At 33.7% G+C, this 18,007-nt stretch overlaps 2 protein-coding genes across 2 annotated transcripts; both read right to left on the bottom strand.

The window, feature by feature from the left end:
- Window positions 1-3,778, bottom strand: LOC109361517 (probable ATP synthase 24 kDa subunit, mitochondrial). The gene is made up of 7 exons (XM_019606989.1): window positions 3,639-3,778; window positions 2,698-2,791; window positions 2,263-2,407; window positions 2,006-2,116; window positions 1,449-1,595; window positions 813-935; window positions 1-340 (listed from the first exon to the last, which is right to left on the bottom strand). The coding sequence occupies exons 1-7, from the start codon at window positions 3,675-3,677 to the stop codon at window positions 277-279; spliced, it is 723 nt and encodes a 240-aa protein (XP_019462534.1). The 5' UTR covers window positions 3,678-3,778; the 3' UTR covers window positions 1-276.
- Window positions 4,615-8,392, bottom strand: LOC109361507 (probable ATP synthase 24 kDa subunit, mitochondrial). The gene is made up of 7 exons (XM_019606978.1): window positions 8,253-8,392; window positions 7,312-7,405; window positions 6,877-7,021; window positions 6,620-6,730; window positions 6,063-6,209; window positions 5,427-5,549; window positions 4,615-4,954 (listed from the first exon to the last, which is right to left on the bottom strand). The coding sequence occupies exons 1-7, from the start codon at window positions 8,289-8,291 to the stop codon at window positions 4,891-4,893; spliced, it is 723 nt and encodes a 240-aa protein (XP_019462523.1). The 5' UTR covers window positions 8,292-8,392; the 3' UTR covers window positions 4,615-4,890.

The following is an 18,007-nucleotide window of genomic DNA, read 5'->3' as shown; positions in this document are numbered from 1 at the left end:
TGGAAAATATCAAAACTGGAACATGCATAAGATCTCAGCAAGAATAAATACTTAGATACAACATGACAGCACAAAAATCAGAAAATTTTGATAGCTTTAACTTCCAGTTTTCAGAAGGAATTTGGAATATAAAGAACCTTGAAAACTCAAAACTCTTCAAAATGGCATTGGTGTTGCCCTTCCAAATCAGTGGTGTACATTTATTGAAGAAACAAGGTTTTCACCATTATCCAAATGCAATAATTTTGAATATACGCAAACATCATGAAGAAGATCTTAAATGAAGTTTCGGATGTCCAAAGATTTGACATCAACAGTTCCCTCATCCTTGAATTCCTCCCTGAAAATGACAAACATGGCAATGAAAATTACAACAAACAAAGCTTCACAAATCTTTCCTAATTGTTTTGTCTGTGATTTTTTTTGCCCTTCATCTTCTTCTAGAAATTGGACTAATCTTCATTTGATTTAATAATGAAAATTGAATTTCAAAAATTGTAACAACTATAACCCTACTGCACAAGAACACAAAAAATAGTAGCTTTAACATTTAGGTTTTGGACAGTCCTTTTTAGCAGTAGTTATCCACATGTGGCTGTAAGCAATAATTAGTCACCATCTCATATTCATACATAAAAAATAACAATTGTGGCATACTAGCATTCTGTACTGCTACCTTATGAGTAAAAGTTGAGTACAAAATAACGAGAACTATTATGTGCATATCTAAGGTGTTCTGGGTAAAGCAACAAAAAAATGGAGGGGGAATAAAAAAAGAAACATGTAGTAATAAATGGTGTCATGTGCAATACCTCTTTGATTGAGTTTCAATAGCCTCAAGAGCATCCTTCTTCAGCTCCTCCAGTTGTGCTTTGGCAATGCTAAGTTCTAGCTTCTCTTCGTACTTTGGTAGATTTTCTTTCTGAATTCCAAGTCTGGTGGCAACACCAACGGTGTTAAAAAGGAAAGAGGAAAAGAGAAATGGGAAGTAATCACAACCCAATTACTCATTCTGTTCAACTTAAGAGGTATACAAACTTCAGAATCCTCACTAATAAACGAGGAATTTAAAACCAGCCGAAGAAGCATGTTAATTGGCAAACAACAAGATATAGACTAAACAAATCCCTAAGAAGTATCAACATGATACAAAAGGTTAAATATTTTTTTCTTCTATACTAATCACAAAAAACTTTCCCCTCTACGGTGTTAATTGAAAAAGTAATTTTCTAATTCAATGAGATTTATGGATCATAAATGCCTCAAACAGAAAATTATCTATTACAAAATCACCACAGAATTATTTATGGAGAGAATCTCATGCTCACAATCCACAACAATATAAATGTGATATTATAAGTATAGATGAAACATTGGAAGGCTACAATCTAGATGTAACTCAATACTAGCCCAACATATCAAAAAGAAATGTAGAGGTATGAACTTACTTCTTGTTAATCTTATCAAACTCTGCCAGTAGAAGGTCCATTCCCTTCTTGTCATTTCTCAGTAGAGGTTTTTTTAAATCCTTTTCAATTTTTTCCAATGCCTCTATCATCAGAGCCTCTGCACCAAGATCATCTGCAAGACCACTCCTGTGAAGGATGTACAAATCAACACATGAGCTCATAAAGTGGAGAGCACGAGACATATTGAAGCAATGTATGTGTGTATCCTTATTTCTTTCCTCTCGGTTGTATATATAAAACACACATATACACAAAGGTTTGCAAAAGATAACAAATCAGGTAAATCCCAATAGTAATTTAGAGTAGTTACACGTTTTAGGAAAAGAAACAGATTTGATAAATTTTAGAACCAAAGGTGTTAAAACTGAAGTACTGTTTGACAATGAGCTCAAAAAGGTAAATTGAAATGAAAAGACTATATTACATATCACAAAACTAGTACAGAACTTAGTATAAACTAAAAATTAAAAGGGTGTAATATATCAATAAGCTTGCCTAGGTACAGAATGTAGAAAGTAGAATAGACCATCACATACTTGATTCTTATTTCCTTCAGGGTGAGAAGATAAGTTCGGGCATCAGGAATATCTGCGGTTTGAGTTTCAATGGACTCTTGGATATGTTGGGACTCTGAGGATAAGCTTGCCCTGCAATATGCACAGGAAATTGTAGTTATAACATAATTAAAACATTTTAAAAAAGTATAACAAATGTTTGCAAGTTTACAAAACATAACAGATAATATATTCAACAAAAATATTCTGGTAAAACTAAAGGTATAGTGGAATCTCACTTCTCCCTGATTGTTTTCATGACCTGTGCATAATGAGAAACAGCAGCTGGATCTTCTGGATCAATGGTGATCTTCTCCTTCTTTAGTAGCCCGATTGCTGTCTCATATTTGTTCTTCAACTCCACAAAGATGTTCTTAAGCATCGCTATTTACATAAAATTAAGAGTACATTGTAAGAAAGTGGCATAAAAAGAATAGAAATTCTATTGTAGATCAAATTGTGTATGTATTTTTCAATTTTACATAAAGCAGACTCAAGTAACATGGATACATAGTTAGACAAACAACTAAAAGTCCAATTACTGGATCAAATAGAGAAGCAAATGGCATTATATTTCACTTCTAATTGATCAACAATTAGACAAACAACAAAGTACAGTCATCAACTCAGTAAAGGAACTCTAAAATAAACAATAAAACTCGAAGAGAACTCACTATCTCCCTTAAGGGCGGGAGGGGCAGCCTCTTTAGCAAAGTGACGAACAGGAACAGCATACTCCTTTTGCAGAAGTACTTGACTTCCATAGACCTTTAAGAAGAAAAGCAAAATGAGCACATCACAAAAAAAATCAGTATGTGCACATATCACAAAGCCCATCACTTTTATAAATAAAAGTTTCTCACATTAAATAATTACTAACTAGGGTGCTTAAGCATGAAAACATCCGGGGAACTCCACAAGTACTTTGACAATATATATATATATATATGAGAGGAAGGACTGTTTCCACCCGTGTTAGTCTAAAAGCATTCATTCTTACTTGAATTATTTTTTCACAATCCAATGATGGATTTTGTGAGGGGGAAAACATGTCGGAATGCTTTTACATTTGCAGCAATGTAAATGGATCTCTCCTTATGTATTGTATGTGTAGATGCAAACCATTCCACAATATTATCCATGTTTAGTTACAAACTATGTTATGCAAAGAGGTAAATAACAAAGTCCAAGTCATTTTTTAATAAGATGGCAATGAATTATGATGATAGATCACAAATCCAGTGTATTGAGTAGCCTTATCTCAACCAAAATTACAAATTGTGACTGCCCAAAATGAATAAAATCAGTACCCTCCACTTTTGCCCAAACTGAAATTATTAAATGATATCTTATTGAAAACAATCGACAAATCTCGCTCTTTTTCAAAAAAAATATTCTTTAAGAAAAAATCAGAGAGGTAATCAGAAATCGATTCTTAAAAATCAAATGTAAAATGAAAACAGTGTCTATGTAGATCTCAATATACGACAACAGATTCAGAAACGAGAAGGTAAAAAAGAAATTGAATCGCATACGAGAAGCAAACCCTAGATAGTGGCAGAGAATGAATAAAATGAAATTGAATAATAAAAGAGGAAAAATGAGAGAGAGAGACCAATTTGGATTTGGAAAAGAGACGAGTAGTGAGTGCCATGTTGAGATTGAAACGAAGACGTTTTAGTGTTGTTGTTGGTGTTCGTTCTCTCTATGCTGTTGAACTTTACTATATTCAATTCTAACGCTCTAGGGCTTCTTTGTTATTCAGATTCAACAAGGAACTACCGTATGTTACGCTACACCCACTCACACCTTATTCGCTACTCTACTTCTATGGCCCGTATCAACATGGCTGGGTTGGGCCCTTCTCTCATCGGACTATTCTTTAAATTCAGTCCATCATAGTTTTTGAAGCCTTAATCACCCGGTCAGACCAGACGGTTTAATCGTTTAAACTGGTTAAACCAAATACAGGACATCTGCCAGTTTGACATCCGGCTCAGGTTTCACAATATTGTTTAATATAATAAACTATGTTAGGGGTTTAAAAAATGTTAGATAATCTAAACAGACACATTGTAGATCACAGTTTTGAACTTCTAACATGATAGAATATCCAAAATTTTAATACATAATTTTTATCTTGGATGTCTTAATCAAATCCCGGTTTCAGACATTTGTTAAAATTCACATTTGAAATAAGAATGCAACACATCAACATCATGATAATCTCCACAATTTTAAGGTGCTAAACATTAGTTCTTGGGAATTTATAATATATTTCAAACTAGCTCACTTTCATAAATACTTTGCGTTTACAGCTTCTCTCATTGTGATTACTATGCTTAATGTGTTTACTCTGGCGAATAAATGAATGACCACTTAGCCTATGAGAATTGAGCATCCTAGAAATAATCTCATAAGTAGATATGTTTACACTTGGAGCTTGGATCCATAGCTAAGTGTGGTATATTTGCTTATTCATGTTATCAAACATAATTGTTGGGTTTAAGAAACTTCAGTTGCTGATAAAAATAAAATAAAATCCTTTGAAAGAACATAGTTGCTGGAATCACCAATGTTCAACTAATATATGGAAAATATCAAAACTGGAACATGCATAAGATCTCAGCAAGAATAAATACTTAGATACAACATGACAGCACAAAAATCAGAAAATTTTGATAGCTTTAACTTCCAGTTTTCAGAAGGAATTTGGAATATAAAGAACCTTGAAAACTCAAAACTCTTCAAAATGGCATTGGTGTTGCCCTTCCAAATCAGTGGTGTACATTTATTGAAGAAACAAGGTTTTCACCATTATCCAAATGCAATAATTTTGAATATACGCAAACATCATGAAGAAGATCTTAAATGAAGTTTCGGATGTCCAAAGATTTGACATCAACAGTTCCCTCATCCTTGAATTCCTCCCTGAAAATGACAAACATGGCAATGAAAATTACAACAAACAAAGCTTCACAAATCTTTCCTAATTGTTTTGTCTGTGATTTTTTTTGCCCTTCATCTTCTTCTAGAAATTGGACTAATCTTCATTTGATTTAATAATGAAAATTGAATTTCAAAAATTGTAACAACTATAACCCTACTGCACAAGAACACAAAAAATAGTAGCTTTAACATTTAGGTTTTGGACAGTCCTTTTTAGCAGTAGTTATCCACATGTGGCTGTAAGCAATAATTAGTCACCATCTCATATTCATACATAAAAAATAACAATTGTGGCATACTAGCATTCTGTACTGCTACCTTATGAGTAAAAGTTGAGTACAAAATAACGAGAACTATTATGTGCATATCTAAGGTGTTCTGGGTAAAGCAACAAAAAAATGGAGGGGGAATAAAAAAAGAAACATGTAGTAATAAATGGTGTCATGTGCAATACCTCTTTGATTGAGTTTCAATAGCCTCAAGAGCATCCTTCTTCAGCTCCTCCAGTTGTGCTTTGGCAATGCTAAGTTCTAGCTTCTCTTCGTACTTTGGTAGATTTTCTTTCTGAATTCCAAGTCTGGTGGCAACACCAACGGTGTTAAAAAGGAAAGAGGAAAAGAGAAATGGGAAGTAATCACAACCCAATTACTCATTCTGTTCAACTTAAGAGGTATACAAACTTCAGAATCCTCACTAATAAACGAGGAATTTAAAACCAGCCGAAGAAGCATGTTAATTGGCAAACAACAAGATATAGACTAAACAAATCCCTAAGAAGTATCAACATGATACAAAAGGTTAAATATTTTTTTCTTCTATACTAATCACAAAAAACTTTCCCCTCTACGGTGTTAATTGAAAAAGTAATTTTCTAATTCAATGAGATTTATGGATCATAAATGCCTCAAACAGAAAATTATCTATTACAAAATCACCACAGAATTATTTATGGAGAGAATCTCATGCTCACAATCCACAACAATATAAATGTGATATTATAAGTATAGATGAAACATTGGAAGGCTACAATCTAGATGTAACTCAATACTAGCCCAACATATCAAAAAGAAATGTAGAGGTATGAACTTACTTCTTGTTAATCTTATCAAACTCTGCCAGTAGAAGGTCCATTCCCTTCTTGTCATTTCTCAGTAGAGGTTTTTTTAAATCCTTTTCAATTTTTTCCAATGCCTCTATCATCAGAGCCTCTGCACCAAGATCATCTGCAAGACCACTCCTGTGAAGGATGTACAAATCAACACATGAGCTCATAAAGTGGAGAGCACGAGACATATTGAAGCAATGTATGTGTGTATCCTTATTTCTTTCCTCTCGGTTGTATATATAAAACACACATATACACAAAGGTTTGCAAAAGATAACAAATCAGGTAAATCCCAATAGTAATTTAGAGTAGTTACACGTTTTAGGAAAAGAAACAGATTTGATAAATTTTAGAACCAAAGGTGTTAAAACTGAAGTACTGTTTGACAATGAGCTCAAAAAGGTAAATTGAAATGAAAAGACTATATTACATATCACAAAACTAGTACAGAACTTAGTATAAACTAAAAATTAAAAGGGTGTAATATATCAATAAGCTTGCCTAGGTACAGAATGTAGAAAGTAGAATAGACCATCACATACTTGATTCTTATTTCCTTCAGGGTGAGAAGATAAGTTCGGGCATCAGGAATATCTGCGGTTTGAGTTTCAATGGACTCTTGGATATGTTGGGACTCTGAGGATAAGCTTGCCCTGCAATATGCACAGGAAATTGTAGTTATAACATAATTAAAACATTTTAAAAAAGTATAACAAATGTTTGCAAGTTTACAAAACATAACAGATAATATATTCAACAAAAATATTCTGGTAAAACTAAAGGTATAGTGGAATCTCACTTCTCCCTGATTGTTTTCATGACCTGTGCATAATGAGAAACAGCAGCTGGATCTTCTGGATCAATGGTGATCTTCTCCTTCTTTAGTAGCCCGATTGCTGTCTCATATTTGTTCTTCAACTCCACAAAGATGTTCTTAAGCATCGCTATTTACATAAAATTAAGAGTACATTGTAAGAAAGTGGCATAAAAAGAATAGAAATTCTATTGTAGATCAAATTGTGTATGTATTTTTCAATTTTACATAAAGCAGACTCAAGTAACATGGATACATAGTTAGACAAACAACTAAAAGTCCAATTACTGGATCAAATAGAGAAGCAAATGGCATTATATTTCACTTCTAATTGATCAACAATTAGACAAACAACAAAGTACAGTCATCAACTCAGTAAAGGAACTCTAAAATAAACAATAAAACTCGAAGAGAACTCACTATCTCCCTTAAGGGCGGGAGGGGCAGCCTCTTTAGCAAAGTGACGAACAGGAACAGCATACTCCTTTTGCAGAAGTACTTGACTTCCATAGACCTTTAAGAAGAAAAGCAAAATGAGCACATCACAAAAAAAATCAGTATGTGCACATATCACAAAGCCCATCACTTTTATAAATAAAAGTTTCTCACATTAAATAATTACTAACTAGGGTGCTTAAGCATGAAAACATCCGGGGAACTCCACAAGTACTTTGACAATATATATATATATATATGAGAGGAAGGACTGTTTCCACCCGTGTTAGTCTAAAAGCATTCATTCTTACTTGAATTATTTTTTCACAATCCAATGATGGATTTTGTGAGGGGGAAAACATGTCGGAATGCTTTTACATTTGCAGCAATGTAAATGGATCTCTCCTTATGTATTGTATGTGTAGATGCAAACCATTCCACAATATTATCCATGTTTAGTTACAAACTATGTTATGCAAAGAGGTAAATAACAAAGTCCAAGTCATTTTTTAATAAGATGGCAATGAATTATGATGATAGATCACAAATCCAGTGTATTGAGTAGCCTTATCTCAACCAAAATTACAAATTGTGACTGCCCAAAATGAATAAAATCAGTACCCTCCACTTTTGCCCAAACTGAAATTATTAAATGATATCTTATTGAAAACAATCGACAAATCTCGCTCTTTTTCAAAAAAAATATTCTTTAAGAAAAAATCAGAGAGGTAATCAGAAATCGATTCTTAAAAATCAAATGTAAAATGAAAACAGTGTCTATGTAGATCTCAATATACGACAACAGATTCAGAAACGAGAAGGTAAAAAAGAAATTGAATCGCATACGAGAAGCAAACCCTAGATAGTGGCAGAGAATGAATAAAATGAAATTGAATAATAAAAGAGGAAAAATGAGAGAGAGAGACCAATTTGGATTTGGAAAAGAGACGAGTAGTGAGTGCCATGTTGAGATTGAAACGAAGACGTTTTAGTGTTGTTGTTGGTGTTCGTTCTCTCTATGCTGTTGAACTTTACTATATTCAATTCTAACGCTCTAGGGCTTCTTTGTTATTCAGATTCAACAAGGAACTACCGTATGTTACGCTACACCCACTCACACCTTATTCGCTACTCTACTTCTATGGCCCGTATCAACATGGCTGGGTTGGGCCCTTCTCTCATCGGACTATTCTTTAAATTCAGTCCATCATAGTTTTTGAAGCCTTATTCGAGCTTCAATATTGATTTGGTTAATTTGAGAATTTAATTAAATATAATATATTTTTTCTTTGTTAAGACAAAGTCTTACGGATATTCTTTATTTTGATGGATATATTATTTGACATATGAAATGATATATATATGTATAGTTACTCAGTGAAAAAATGCATTATTGTGAGAAATGAGAGCATTTGATATAGACTATTTGATCTTATTTGAATGGTCCAGATTAAAAGATATATGCACATGGTTATTATGTGATCAATAACTAACTTTTAATTTTAATGATACATGATTGATTGTCAGATCCAGAATTATTGTTCTCACGATTTTTACATGAAATTGTTCTCACTTAAGCAATATATAAGGGATCTGTTTACACCCAAGTTAAGTTACACTAGTTACACTCAATCTCATTCACTCGTTTTTTTTTTAAATCCAACACACCAAATGAATGAAACTTAAAAATCATATAAGATTTCTTCTTTCCTCTCTCATCACTTATTTCATTCATCCATTTGGTATGTTGGATTTTAAAAGAAATGAATGAATGAGATTAAGTGTAACTTAACTAGAGTGTAAAGTGATCTCTCATCATATATATGTTATACATGTGTATATATATATAGTGAACTAATTATAGAATCAATTATGAATAAAAAGATATAACATTGTGTAAAACTGTAAATAAATCATTTGCATAAGAATGTTCTAAATAATTAGAGGAAAAAAATTGAAAATAATATATTTTTAATTTAATATTTTCTTCATGAAAGCTACATTTGTTAGAAGTAATTATAAACTATAAAAAGGATTAATTTCTTACGAAAGAAAGCGATATATATATACCAAAACATAATGAAGCTCATGTGATATGGAAAGAACATTATTGGAAACTTATTATTACTACTGGCTCATTTATAACTCTCTTTTTAGTATTTATTTATGTTTTTATCTATTTGTCTATTTTTATTTTATAGTATAATTAAAACCATTCTCTCACTCTATGATGAATAAAATATTTGACATTTTAAGACAAAAATAACTATTGTTTCATAACTTTTATATTACATAATTAATAAGAGATAACAAGTGAAAATGAATTATTATAATTATTACTGAGAGATAAATGACAAAATATTATTGTAAATATCCATTTTTTGTTTGGACCACAAAAATCCTAACATTATTTTTTTTAAATAATAATAATAGATAACTTATACGAATAAATCAATGAGCTTACATCTTTTACTCAAAAGAAATTTAATCAAACTCAAAACAAAAATCAAGTGGAAATGAACTTCTAGAAACTCATACAATTTTATCTTAAAATAAGACAAAGAAATGGTTAACAAATTATTTTATTTTTTGAAATTTCAATTTTAAATAAATAATAAATAATCAAAACTATTTTTTATTAATTTATATAATTTATTTTTAATAAAATAAATAATTAATATGCCAAATATCCCCATTCGAATTTTAAAAAAATAATAAAATATTAATATTTGTTATTTTTTGAATAATATAATTTGAAATAATATAAAACTTATTTAAAGATATTTTTTATTATTTAATTCAGATATATAAAAATAAATTAATACATATATTAATTTAAAAACATCTTTTCAATAAAAACTAAAAAAGATAATTAAAAATTTACCAAGTCAAATCTGACTTGCTAATGGGTTTTGATATCCCAAAAAATGGGGGGAGTGGGTGGTTTGATAAAAAAAAATCAGTTTAGGCTTTGAGATTAGATTAGGTTTAAGTTTAGTATAAATAGGCTAGTTTAGTTAGTGTTAGGGGTCCCAAAAAATTAAAAAGAACTGCCTAAGAGAGAAAAAAATAGAGAAATATTATGCAGAGGTGAAAGCGATTCAATTCACTCGGCCTTAACGTTAGTGTTGCACAGTCAAGTTCGTCACTGTTGGATACGCGAACCTCCACGTTGGCCACGAATTGAACGTTTCATATCACGTCACATATGTGGGCTCACCTTTCTTTGCGTAGGCACGCCTGCCACACACGATTCTGTCGCCCAACCTCATAGCATGCGTTCCAGCGTAGCCACGTTTAATTTCCCAGCGATGCACTCGTTCCTTGCCTAGTGACACCGCGACACACAACGGTTGCACGCAAGTTGTGTATTCACGTTCATAGCAGATCACGTGTTCCTCTTGGCTTGTTCTAGTGCGACAACGTGCAGAGTTACATCTGTGTTCTCATTTCCTCATCCAGCCTGAAGCTGCCACGTGGCATAATTTTGGCAGCGTATATTTCCAACCAATCGGTGAACGAAACGTGGCACAACCCTTTGCTCCCATCCATACTGGATTAGAACTCATTCAGGTTTAAAGTTTTGATTTTCTATACTATTTCTAGTTATTTGTTTTTTTGAGTTAAATAGTAATATTCATTAATGAAAAATTTAATATTTCTTTTACTATAAATAGGAAAGTGTACATTTTTTGTGATAATGAATTAATATAGTTGTATGACAAAAAAAAAATCCTTAATATCACTAATAATTAAGGGACTTTCTTAAAGACCTTTTTAACATCTAATTAATTTATTTTTTGTTATCCTATTTATTATTTTCTGTAATTAATAAAAAAATTATTTAAATAAAAATGGCTTTTTAACAAAACTTATCCGATTTTAGAAAAAATACTATTACATGACAGTTGCATTATTAATATTATTAAAAAATTTATAACTTTTTTTTTTGGATTAATGAAAGTATGGAGCATGTCGTGTTTATACTTCTTGTCTTCATATCATCCTTGAACGGACGTGTTACGACGCTTCTTTTCACTCGATTAATTCCTAAATTAATGATAAAAAATGAAAAGAAATTGTATTAATTCCTAAATTAATAACAACAAAAACACAAAAAATATTATAACTATTTTCAAACATTTTTAAAATGGGATGCGATACGGACATTAGTTTCTGCTCCTTCACCCTTTTTAAGGAGTTAATTATTTTTATCATCAAACAATTTTAAAATTAGAACTACGTAATATTGATTTCCTAAAATATTTAGGAATACGTAGGAGCAAGATTGTCACACTTAAAAATAAAAATAAATATTTTGATGTGCATACAATTGGCAAAGGTGTCATTTAATTACGGGTGGACGAGGTGTTAATACCTTTCTCGATTCGTAATCGACTCCCGAACTTGGACATCACAATCCAAAAGCCCATTGTTATTGGACTTAAAATATTTTTCTACATTTTTAACCAAAAAATGTAGTGGCGACTGTAAGAGGTCACGTAACTGAAAATCGGGCTCGACAACTGGTGACTCTGCTGGGGACATTTTTTAGAGAGTTAGACCCAATTGTAGCCAATTGTATGATTTAAATACATTTTTTCATTTGTCTATTTTTAAATATAAAAAAAACAATAGTAATGACATGATTTTTTCTTGCAAGTTTTATTTATCGCTTCAATTTTAATATTATTGTATATGCTCACCATTTTTTTTTACAGCTTTGGGGTGAAAGTTTATTATTATTTTTAAATGCCGCTTCCTCACATACTCACAGTACATTCGAATTACATGCGTATACGCCCTATACCCGGGTTGTTAGAGATTAAGGTTGAGATAAGAGGGACATGTGCTTTACCGGTGTTAGATTTGTCTCCTGGTATTAGCATAATGAACCATCCAAATTGTCTTGGTATCCTGAGTTATACGCTCGAGGGGCTTGACTACTATTGTTTCTAACCTAGGATATTGAGACTCATTTCTTTCAAGATTAGGGACAATTTGGTGACCTAAAAGTCTAGAGTCTTTATCGAATCTATTTTAATGAGACCTAGTACATTGCCATAAGGTTGTGACTTTTAGTCTATCGAAAACTCTATAAAAATACCATGTATAGGACACTGGAAGCAAATTATGTTCATCCCATTCTACATCCATACATGCATAAAATGAAATTTAACATTCTAAATAATTATAAAATCCTTCATTTTTGTTATTGCACTATAATTGCATACCCAAAAAAGGGTTCCATACCCTAGGGTAGTTTCTTTTTTCTTTAAAAAATAAAAGATAACGTAAAATTTGTAAAACTTTGAGGTTACTCCCCAAAATATAATTCTCAATTCCAATGATGGGCCCAAAGCCCGAGGATAAGTTTTGCCCACTTTTTGAAAAAAACTAAGACTAAGTCTTGACAATATAATAAATATATATCCTAATGTGGTATTTAGTTTATATTGTAAGGGGCTACATTATCCCACAAGACATGGTCTACCACCCTAAAAAAGGGATTTATATCTCTTAATACCATAAATTAATTATTACACATATCACTGCATTAATCATAAATCATTGAGTATTCATTCATTATTTTGGTCATATAAACAATTTTAATCATATTTAATAAACATACACCTTTTCAGCTAAAGGTTTTTCGGTATAGCAAGACATTGAGGCTATTTCTAAAACTGTGGGTTATAACAACGTTCTCTCAGGAAAAAATAAAGTGAAGTTCGAATTACGGACTTTGATGTAGGCCATTTGGTGGAGCTCCTCGGCAAAGTTCCTAAAGATGTTATGACTCAGTTTGCAAAAGAGTATGGTAAATTGGCAGATCTCCTTCTCGTTCCCATTGATGTTGGTGCTTTAGATGCTATGGGGGCCATGGCAAAATACTGGAATACATCCCTGTGGATTTTCGAGTTTCCAAATGTAGATGCTTCTCCAACAATTGAAGAGTATGACATTCTTCTGGACATCCTACTAGAGAGTCGGCTTAAGGTATATCTGTTCATTGGCACACAGAATGTCATTGAAAGTCTCATTGAAGAATTTGTAGGCGTCCGTCCAGCTGCTTCTCAAATTATCAAGCAAGGGCCTTGTTATGCTTTGAAGTGGAGCTTTCTGAAAAAACATCTTGATCAAGTGGTGGAGAAAGAAGATTGGAGTTTGTTTAAGCCAACATTCGCATTAGCCATCTGTGGCAGACTCCTCTTCCCTTTTGTCAGTGATATGGTGGACCAATGCGCGATTGATGTCGTAGTCAAGTTCAGAATGTTCGGAGTCAACCCAGTTCCTGCCGTTCTAGCAGACACCATTCTCGCCCTCCAGAGAAGTCTCGAAAAGGGTATCCCTAAGATCAGATGTTGTGCACAACTGCTTTATGTATTGATGGTAACCGGGTTCAAGCACCATCGATATCCATATTGGCCCATCAATCCTCTTTGTCGATTCAGAAACACAAAACTCCAGCATATGCAGCTGTCTGACTGGGAGACACTATTCAGAGAAGTCACTCCTAGAATTTTTGGGACAAAATGCACTATGTACGATAAGCAGGATGAAATCATGTACTCATGTGGAAGCTATCCCAACCTGGTGCTCATGGTACCACGAGATGCATTATTGTCACCCCCGCTTTAGTACTTGGACAGATGAAATGGGGCATGATGTCGGTCCCTCAGGAGCAATTGCAGGGATTCGTGATCTGGTACAAGAACAAAGAAACTACCAAAGAAACCCTAGATATAGTAAGGCATGCATTGAAGAATATCCACAACTATGGAAAAAATGAGTTGGGAGAGCATCAAGCTTTCTACACTGAAGAATACAAGTTGTGGCACATCGAGAGGAGGAAAGGTGAAGTCATCTTGCCAAGGTCTCCACCCCATGAACTAGCTGGTCCCTCAGAAAATGAGTTATTAAAGAGTCCGCTCAAAATCTCTTATGCAAAACTAGAGGAAGCCCGATGTAAAATTGAGAAGTGTGAGCTAACCATAAAGAAGCTTAATAAGACCATAGTGGCATTAAGAAAGGAGGAAGCTAGTCTGAAAATGGATTATGCTCAGATGGGTTCTCAATCTGACAAGTACCGTCTGATCAAGTCTGTACAGGAAAAAGATGCCCAACTAGCTGACTTCAGTGGACAGATGAAGGCTCAAAATCGCGTTATCAATGATGCACAAACCGATAAAAGAGATCTAGAAGCAAAGTGTGAACAATTGCAAGCAGCCCTCCACGAAAGTCAACAAAATGAGAATGAGGCGTGGGCACAGTTAAAAGATTATCAGTTTGCACTTGATGAGACAATGAAGGAGGTAGACCATCTCAAGGCAATTTTGAAAGATACACATAAAATTCATCATGAATCCATAACAACTACAAGTCATAGAGAGGATCATCTTTCGAGGCAGCTCTGGGACCTCAAAAGATCATATGATGAAGTGACAGCCAAACATGAGGCATGGTCAGAAAATTGGGAAAAGGCACTCCAAGAAAGCCAAGAAGTAAAATATCAATGGGAAAATAGATGTAGAAATATGGTTGATGGCCTTGGGGACTTTGTCGATGATTGGTTGAGGACATTCTTCGATGCCAAGAGGGAACTAGATATGTATTTAGAGACAGAGCTGCTCCCAGCTATGAAAGCATTCTACGAGTCTTGCAAGGAAGTAGCCAGAGACTTAAGAAGATGGAGTGTCTTAGCAAATAGAAATTTTTGAGTACAATACATAGACAAATATAGTCTTTTAATATCTATTATTACTATTTTTCATGAATAAAATAATACATTATTGCTACTAAGATTCTTGTTGCTACCAAGCTTCTTATTGTTATCAAATATCTTATTCATTGTCGTGCAAATATTCAAAAGTCGTTTTTCTTGCAATGAACCACAACATCAACAAAAAAGAAAAAAAATAAAAATCGTATTGAGAGAGATAATAACAACTTGTATTTAGATGTGATCTAGGTCCAAAACTATGCGTGTTCTCTTAGATCGCCATCAACTGCATAAGGCCTTGTAGAGTACACTCTCAAGTTACCAAGTGTAGGACAAGATGTTTAATGTTAGTAATCCACTTTAAAAGAACGAATGTAGATGTAACGAAATCCAAAACTTAAAGTTGTCATCAACGCAGGAAAGGCCAACGGGAGCATGCCTCATGGTCACCAACTGCAGGTCAAAACGTCTTGCTATATGGAACCTCCAAATGAAAAGGAATTTTTTTTTAAAATAAAATAAAACCCATTGCATGTATCATTCTTTTCTTCATTTAAATAATAAAACATTGTTTCGCCAGGTATCATCTAAACATTGCTCTCAAGCATCCTTACCGCACCTGACTACAATCTAAGCTACTTGTAGACCAAGAATCTAGTAGCACTGATAACAGGTCCGAGCTTGCTGAAATCAAAGAACAAATGAATTAGATGATGAAAATCATATTGGATATGCAAAAGGCTCGAGGCTAAGAAGAAGATACCACTGCGCCAGGTGCGAGACAACCGCAATCCGCACAAAAGGTGTATGAACGTTAGTATTTGAAGGGGGCTCCAATGCACTTGGACACGACATAGGAGTTGTGCTTGTATCTCCAGAAGGCAACTTCACTCCTATTACTATCAGGTTATGCTTTGACTGCACCAACAATATAGCTGAATATGAGGCATGTGCCATAGGTTTGTAGGCAACATTGGAAAGAAAAATCAAAGTTTTAGAAGTCTTTGGGGAGTCAGCTTTAGTCATCCATCAGTTGAAAGAACAATAGGAGACTAGTGACAACAAGCTAGTACCTTACAAGGAGTATATCCATAAGATGGTTGAGCACTTTGAACAAATCGACTTCTACCACATCCCGAGAGAGGATAACAGATTAGCCAATGCCTTATCCACACTATCCTTAATGTTCCATATAAGTGGTTAGGATCAACCTCTCATCAGAATAGAAAGCATAGATTAACCAATCCATTGTTGTGTAATAGAAGTAAAGCAAGATGGGAAGCCATGGTATCATGACATCAAGTTCTATATACAGAAAAAGGAGTATCCTATTGGGCCCTCAGAGACTAAGAGAACCTTGAGAAGACTTGCCATGGGTTTCTTTCTAGATGGTGATATTCTTTACAAAAGGAATCATGACATGGTACTCCTCAGATGCCTAGAAGTGAAAGAAGCTGAAGTCATACTTAAAGAAGTGTAGGAAGGCTCGTTTATGACTCATACAAATGGACATACTATAGCTAGAAAGATCTTAAGGGCAGGTTACTTCTGGATGACAATGGAGACAAACTGTTGTGCTTATGTCAGGAAATGCCACAAGTGTCAAATTTATGCAGACAAAATCAATGCTCCACCAAATCCTCTAAATGTCCTTTCAGCACCCTGACCCTTCTCCATGTGGGGAATGGATGTGATTGGACCAATAGAGCCAAAAGCTTCTAATGAACATCACTTCATCCTTGTTGCCATCAACTACTTCACAAAGTGGGTTAAGGCGTGTTCATATGCCAATGTGACCAGAATAGTGGCACTACGATTTATTAAGAAGGAATTGGTGTGTAGATATGAGTTACCCAACAAGATCATCACAGACAATGCCACCAACTTAAACAATAAGATGATGACTGAGATGTGTAGCGAGTTCAAAATCAAGCATCACACATCCTCACCTTATCGCCCCAAGATGAATGGAGCAGTAGAAGCAGCAAACAAGAATATTAAGAAGATTGTTCAAAAGATGGTAGTGACATACAATGATTGACATGAAATGTTACCTTTTGCTCTACATGGGTACCGCACCTCGATACGTACATCAACTGGGGCAACACCATACTCGCTAGTATATGGGATGGAGGCAATACTCTCTATTGAAGTAGAAATTCCATTACTCAGAATCATGGCAGAATCAGGACTGAAAGAATCAGAATGGATCCAGGCACGGTACGACCAATTGAACTTGATAGAAGAGAAAAGGTTAGCGACTATATGTCATGGTCAGTTGTACCAGAAAAAACTCATGAGATCTTATGCTAAGAAAGTTCGGCCATGCCACTTTCAAGACGGGGATCTAGTGCTTAAGAAGATACTCCCAATCCAGAAGGATCATGGAGGGAAATGGACCCCAAATTATGAAGGATCATTCGTGGTGAAAAAAAAAAATTCTCTAGAGGAGCATTGATATTGACTACTATGGACGGAAAAGATTTACCTTTTTCCATGAATTCATATGTCGTGAAGAAATATTATGTTTAAGAGACCTTTCAAAAACAAAAAAAAGAAGTTTGTGCATTGATCACACATTTTTGCATACTTTCATGCACTTTCTTAGGAGGATGATGTAAGCAAATCTCATATGTTATGTACCCTCAGGTAGGTCATGTTGATGACACAAGGCTTCCTTGTTTTTCCAAATATTAAGAAAGATATCCCTAGTCACCCCTTTTGAGTCGAGACAATATGAAATATGTTTATTCAAAAAATGCAACACATTCGAAAAACACCAATAAAAATCTTCAAAAGATCTAGAAATGGATCAAGTGGATTATAAAAAGAGTCCGCTAAGAGTTTTAGTAAAACCTTAGGCAAAAGTTAGGGCAAATAAGAAAATCTTAAACTAGAATGGTTACAAAACCTTCCTTTTCCAAAAGGGAATGAAAATTGTATCCATGATTGAAATAT

This window comes from Lupinus angustifolius, chromosome LG01 (genome assembly GCF_001865875.1).
Source record: "Lupinus angustifolius cultivar Tanjil chromosome LG01, LupAngTanjil_v1.0, whole genome shotgun sequence".
NCBI lineage: Eukaryota > Viridiplantae > Streptophyta > Magnoliopsida > Fabales > Fabaceae > Lupinus > Lupinus angustifolius.
This window is presented reverse-complemented; position numbering and strand designations above follow the sequence as displayed.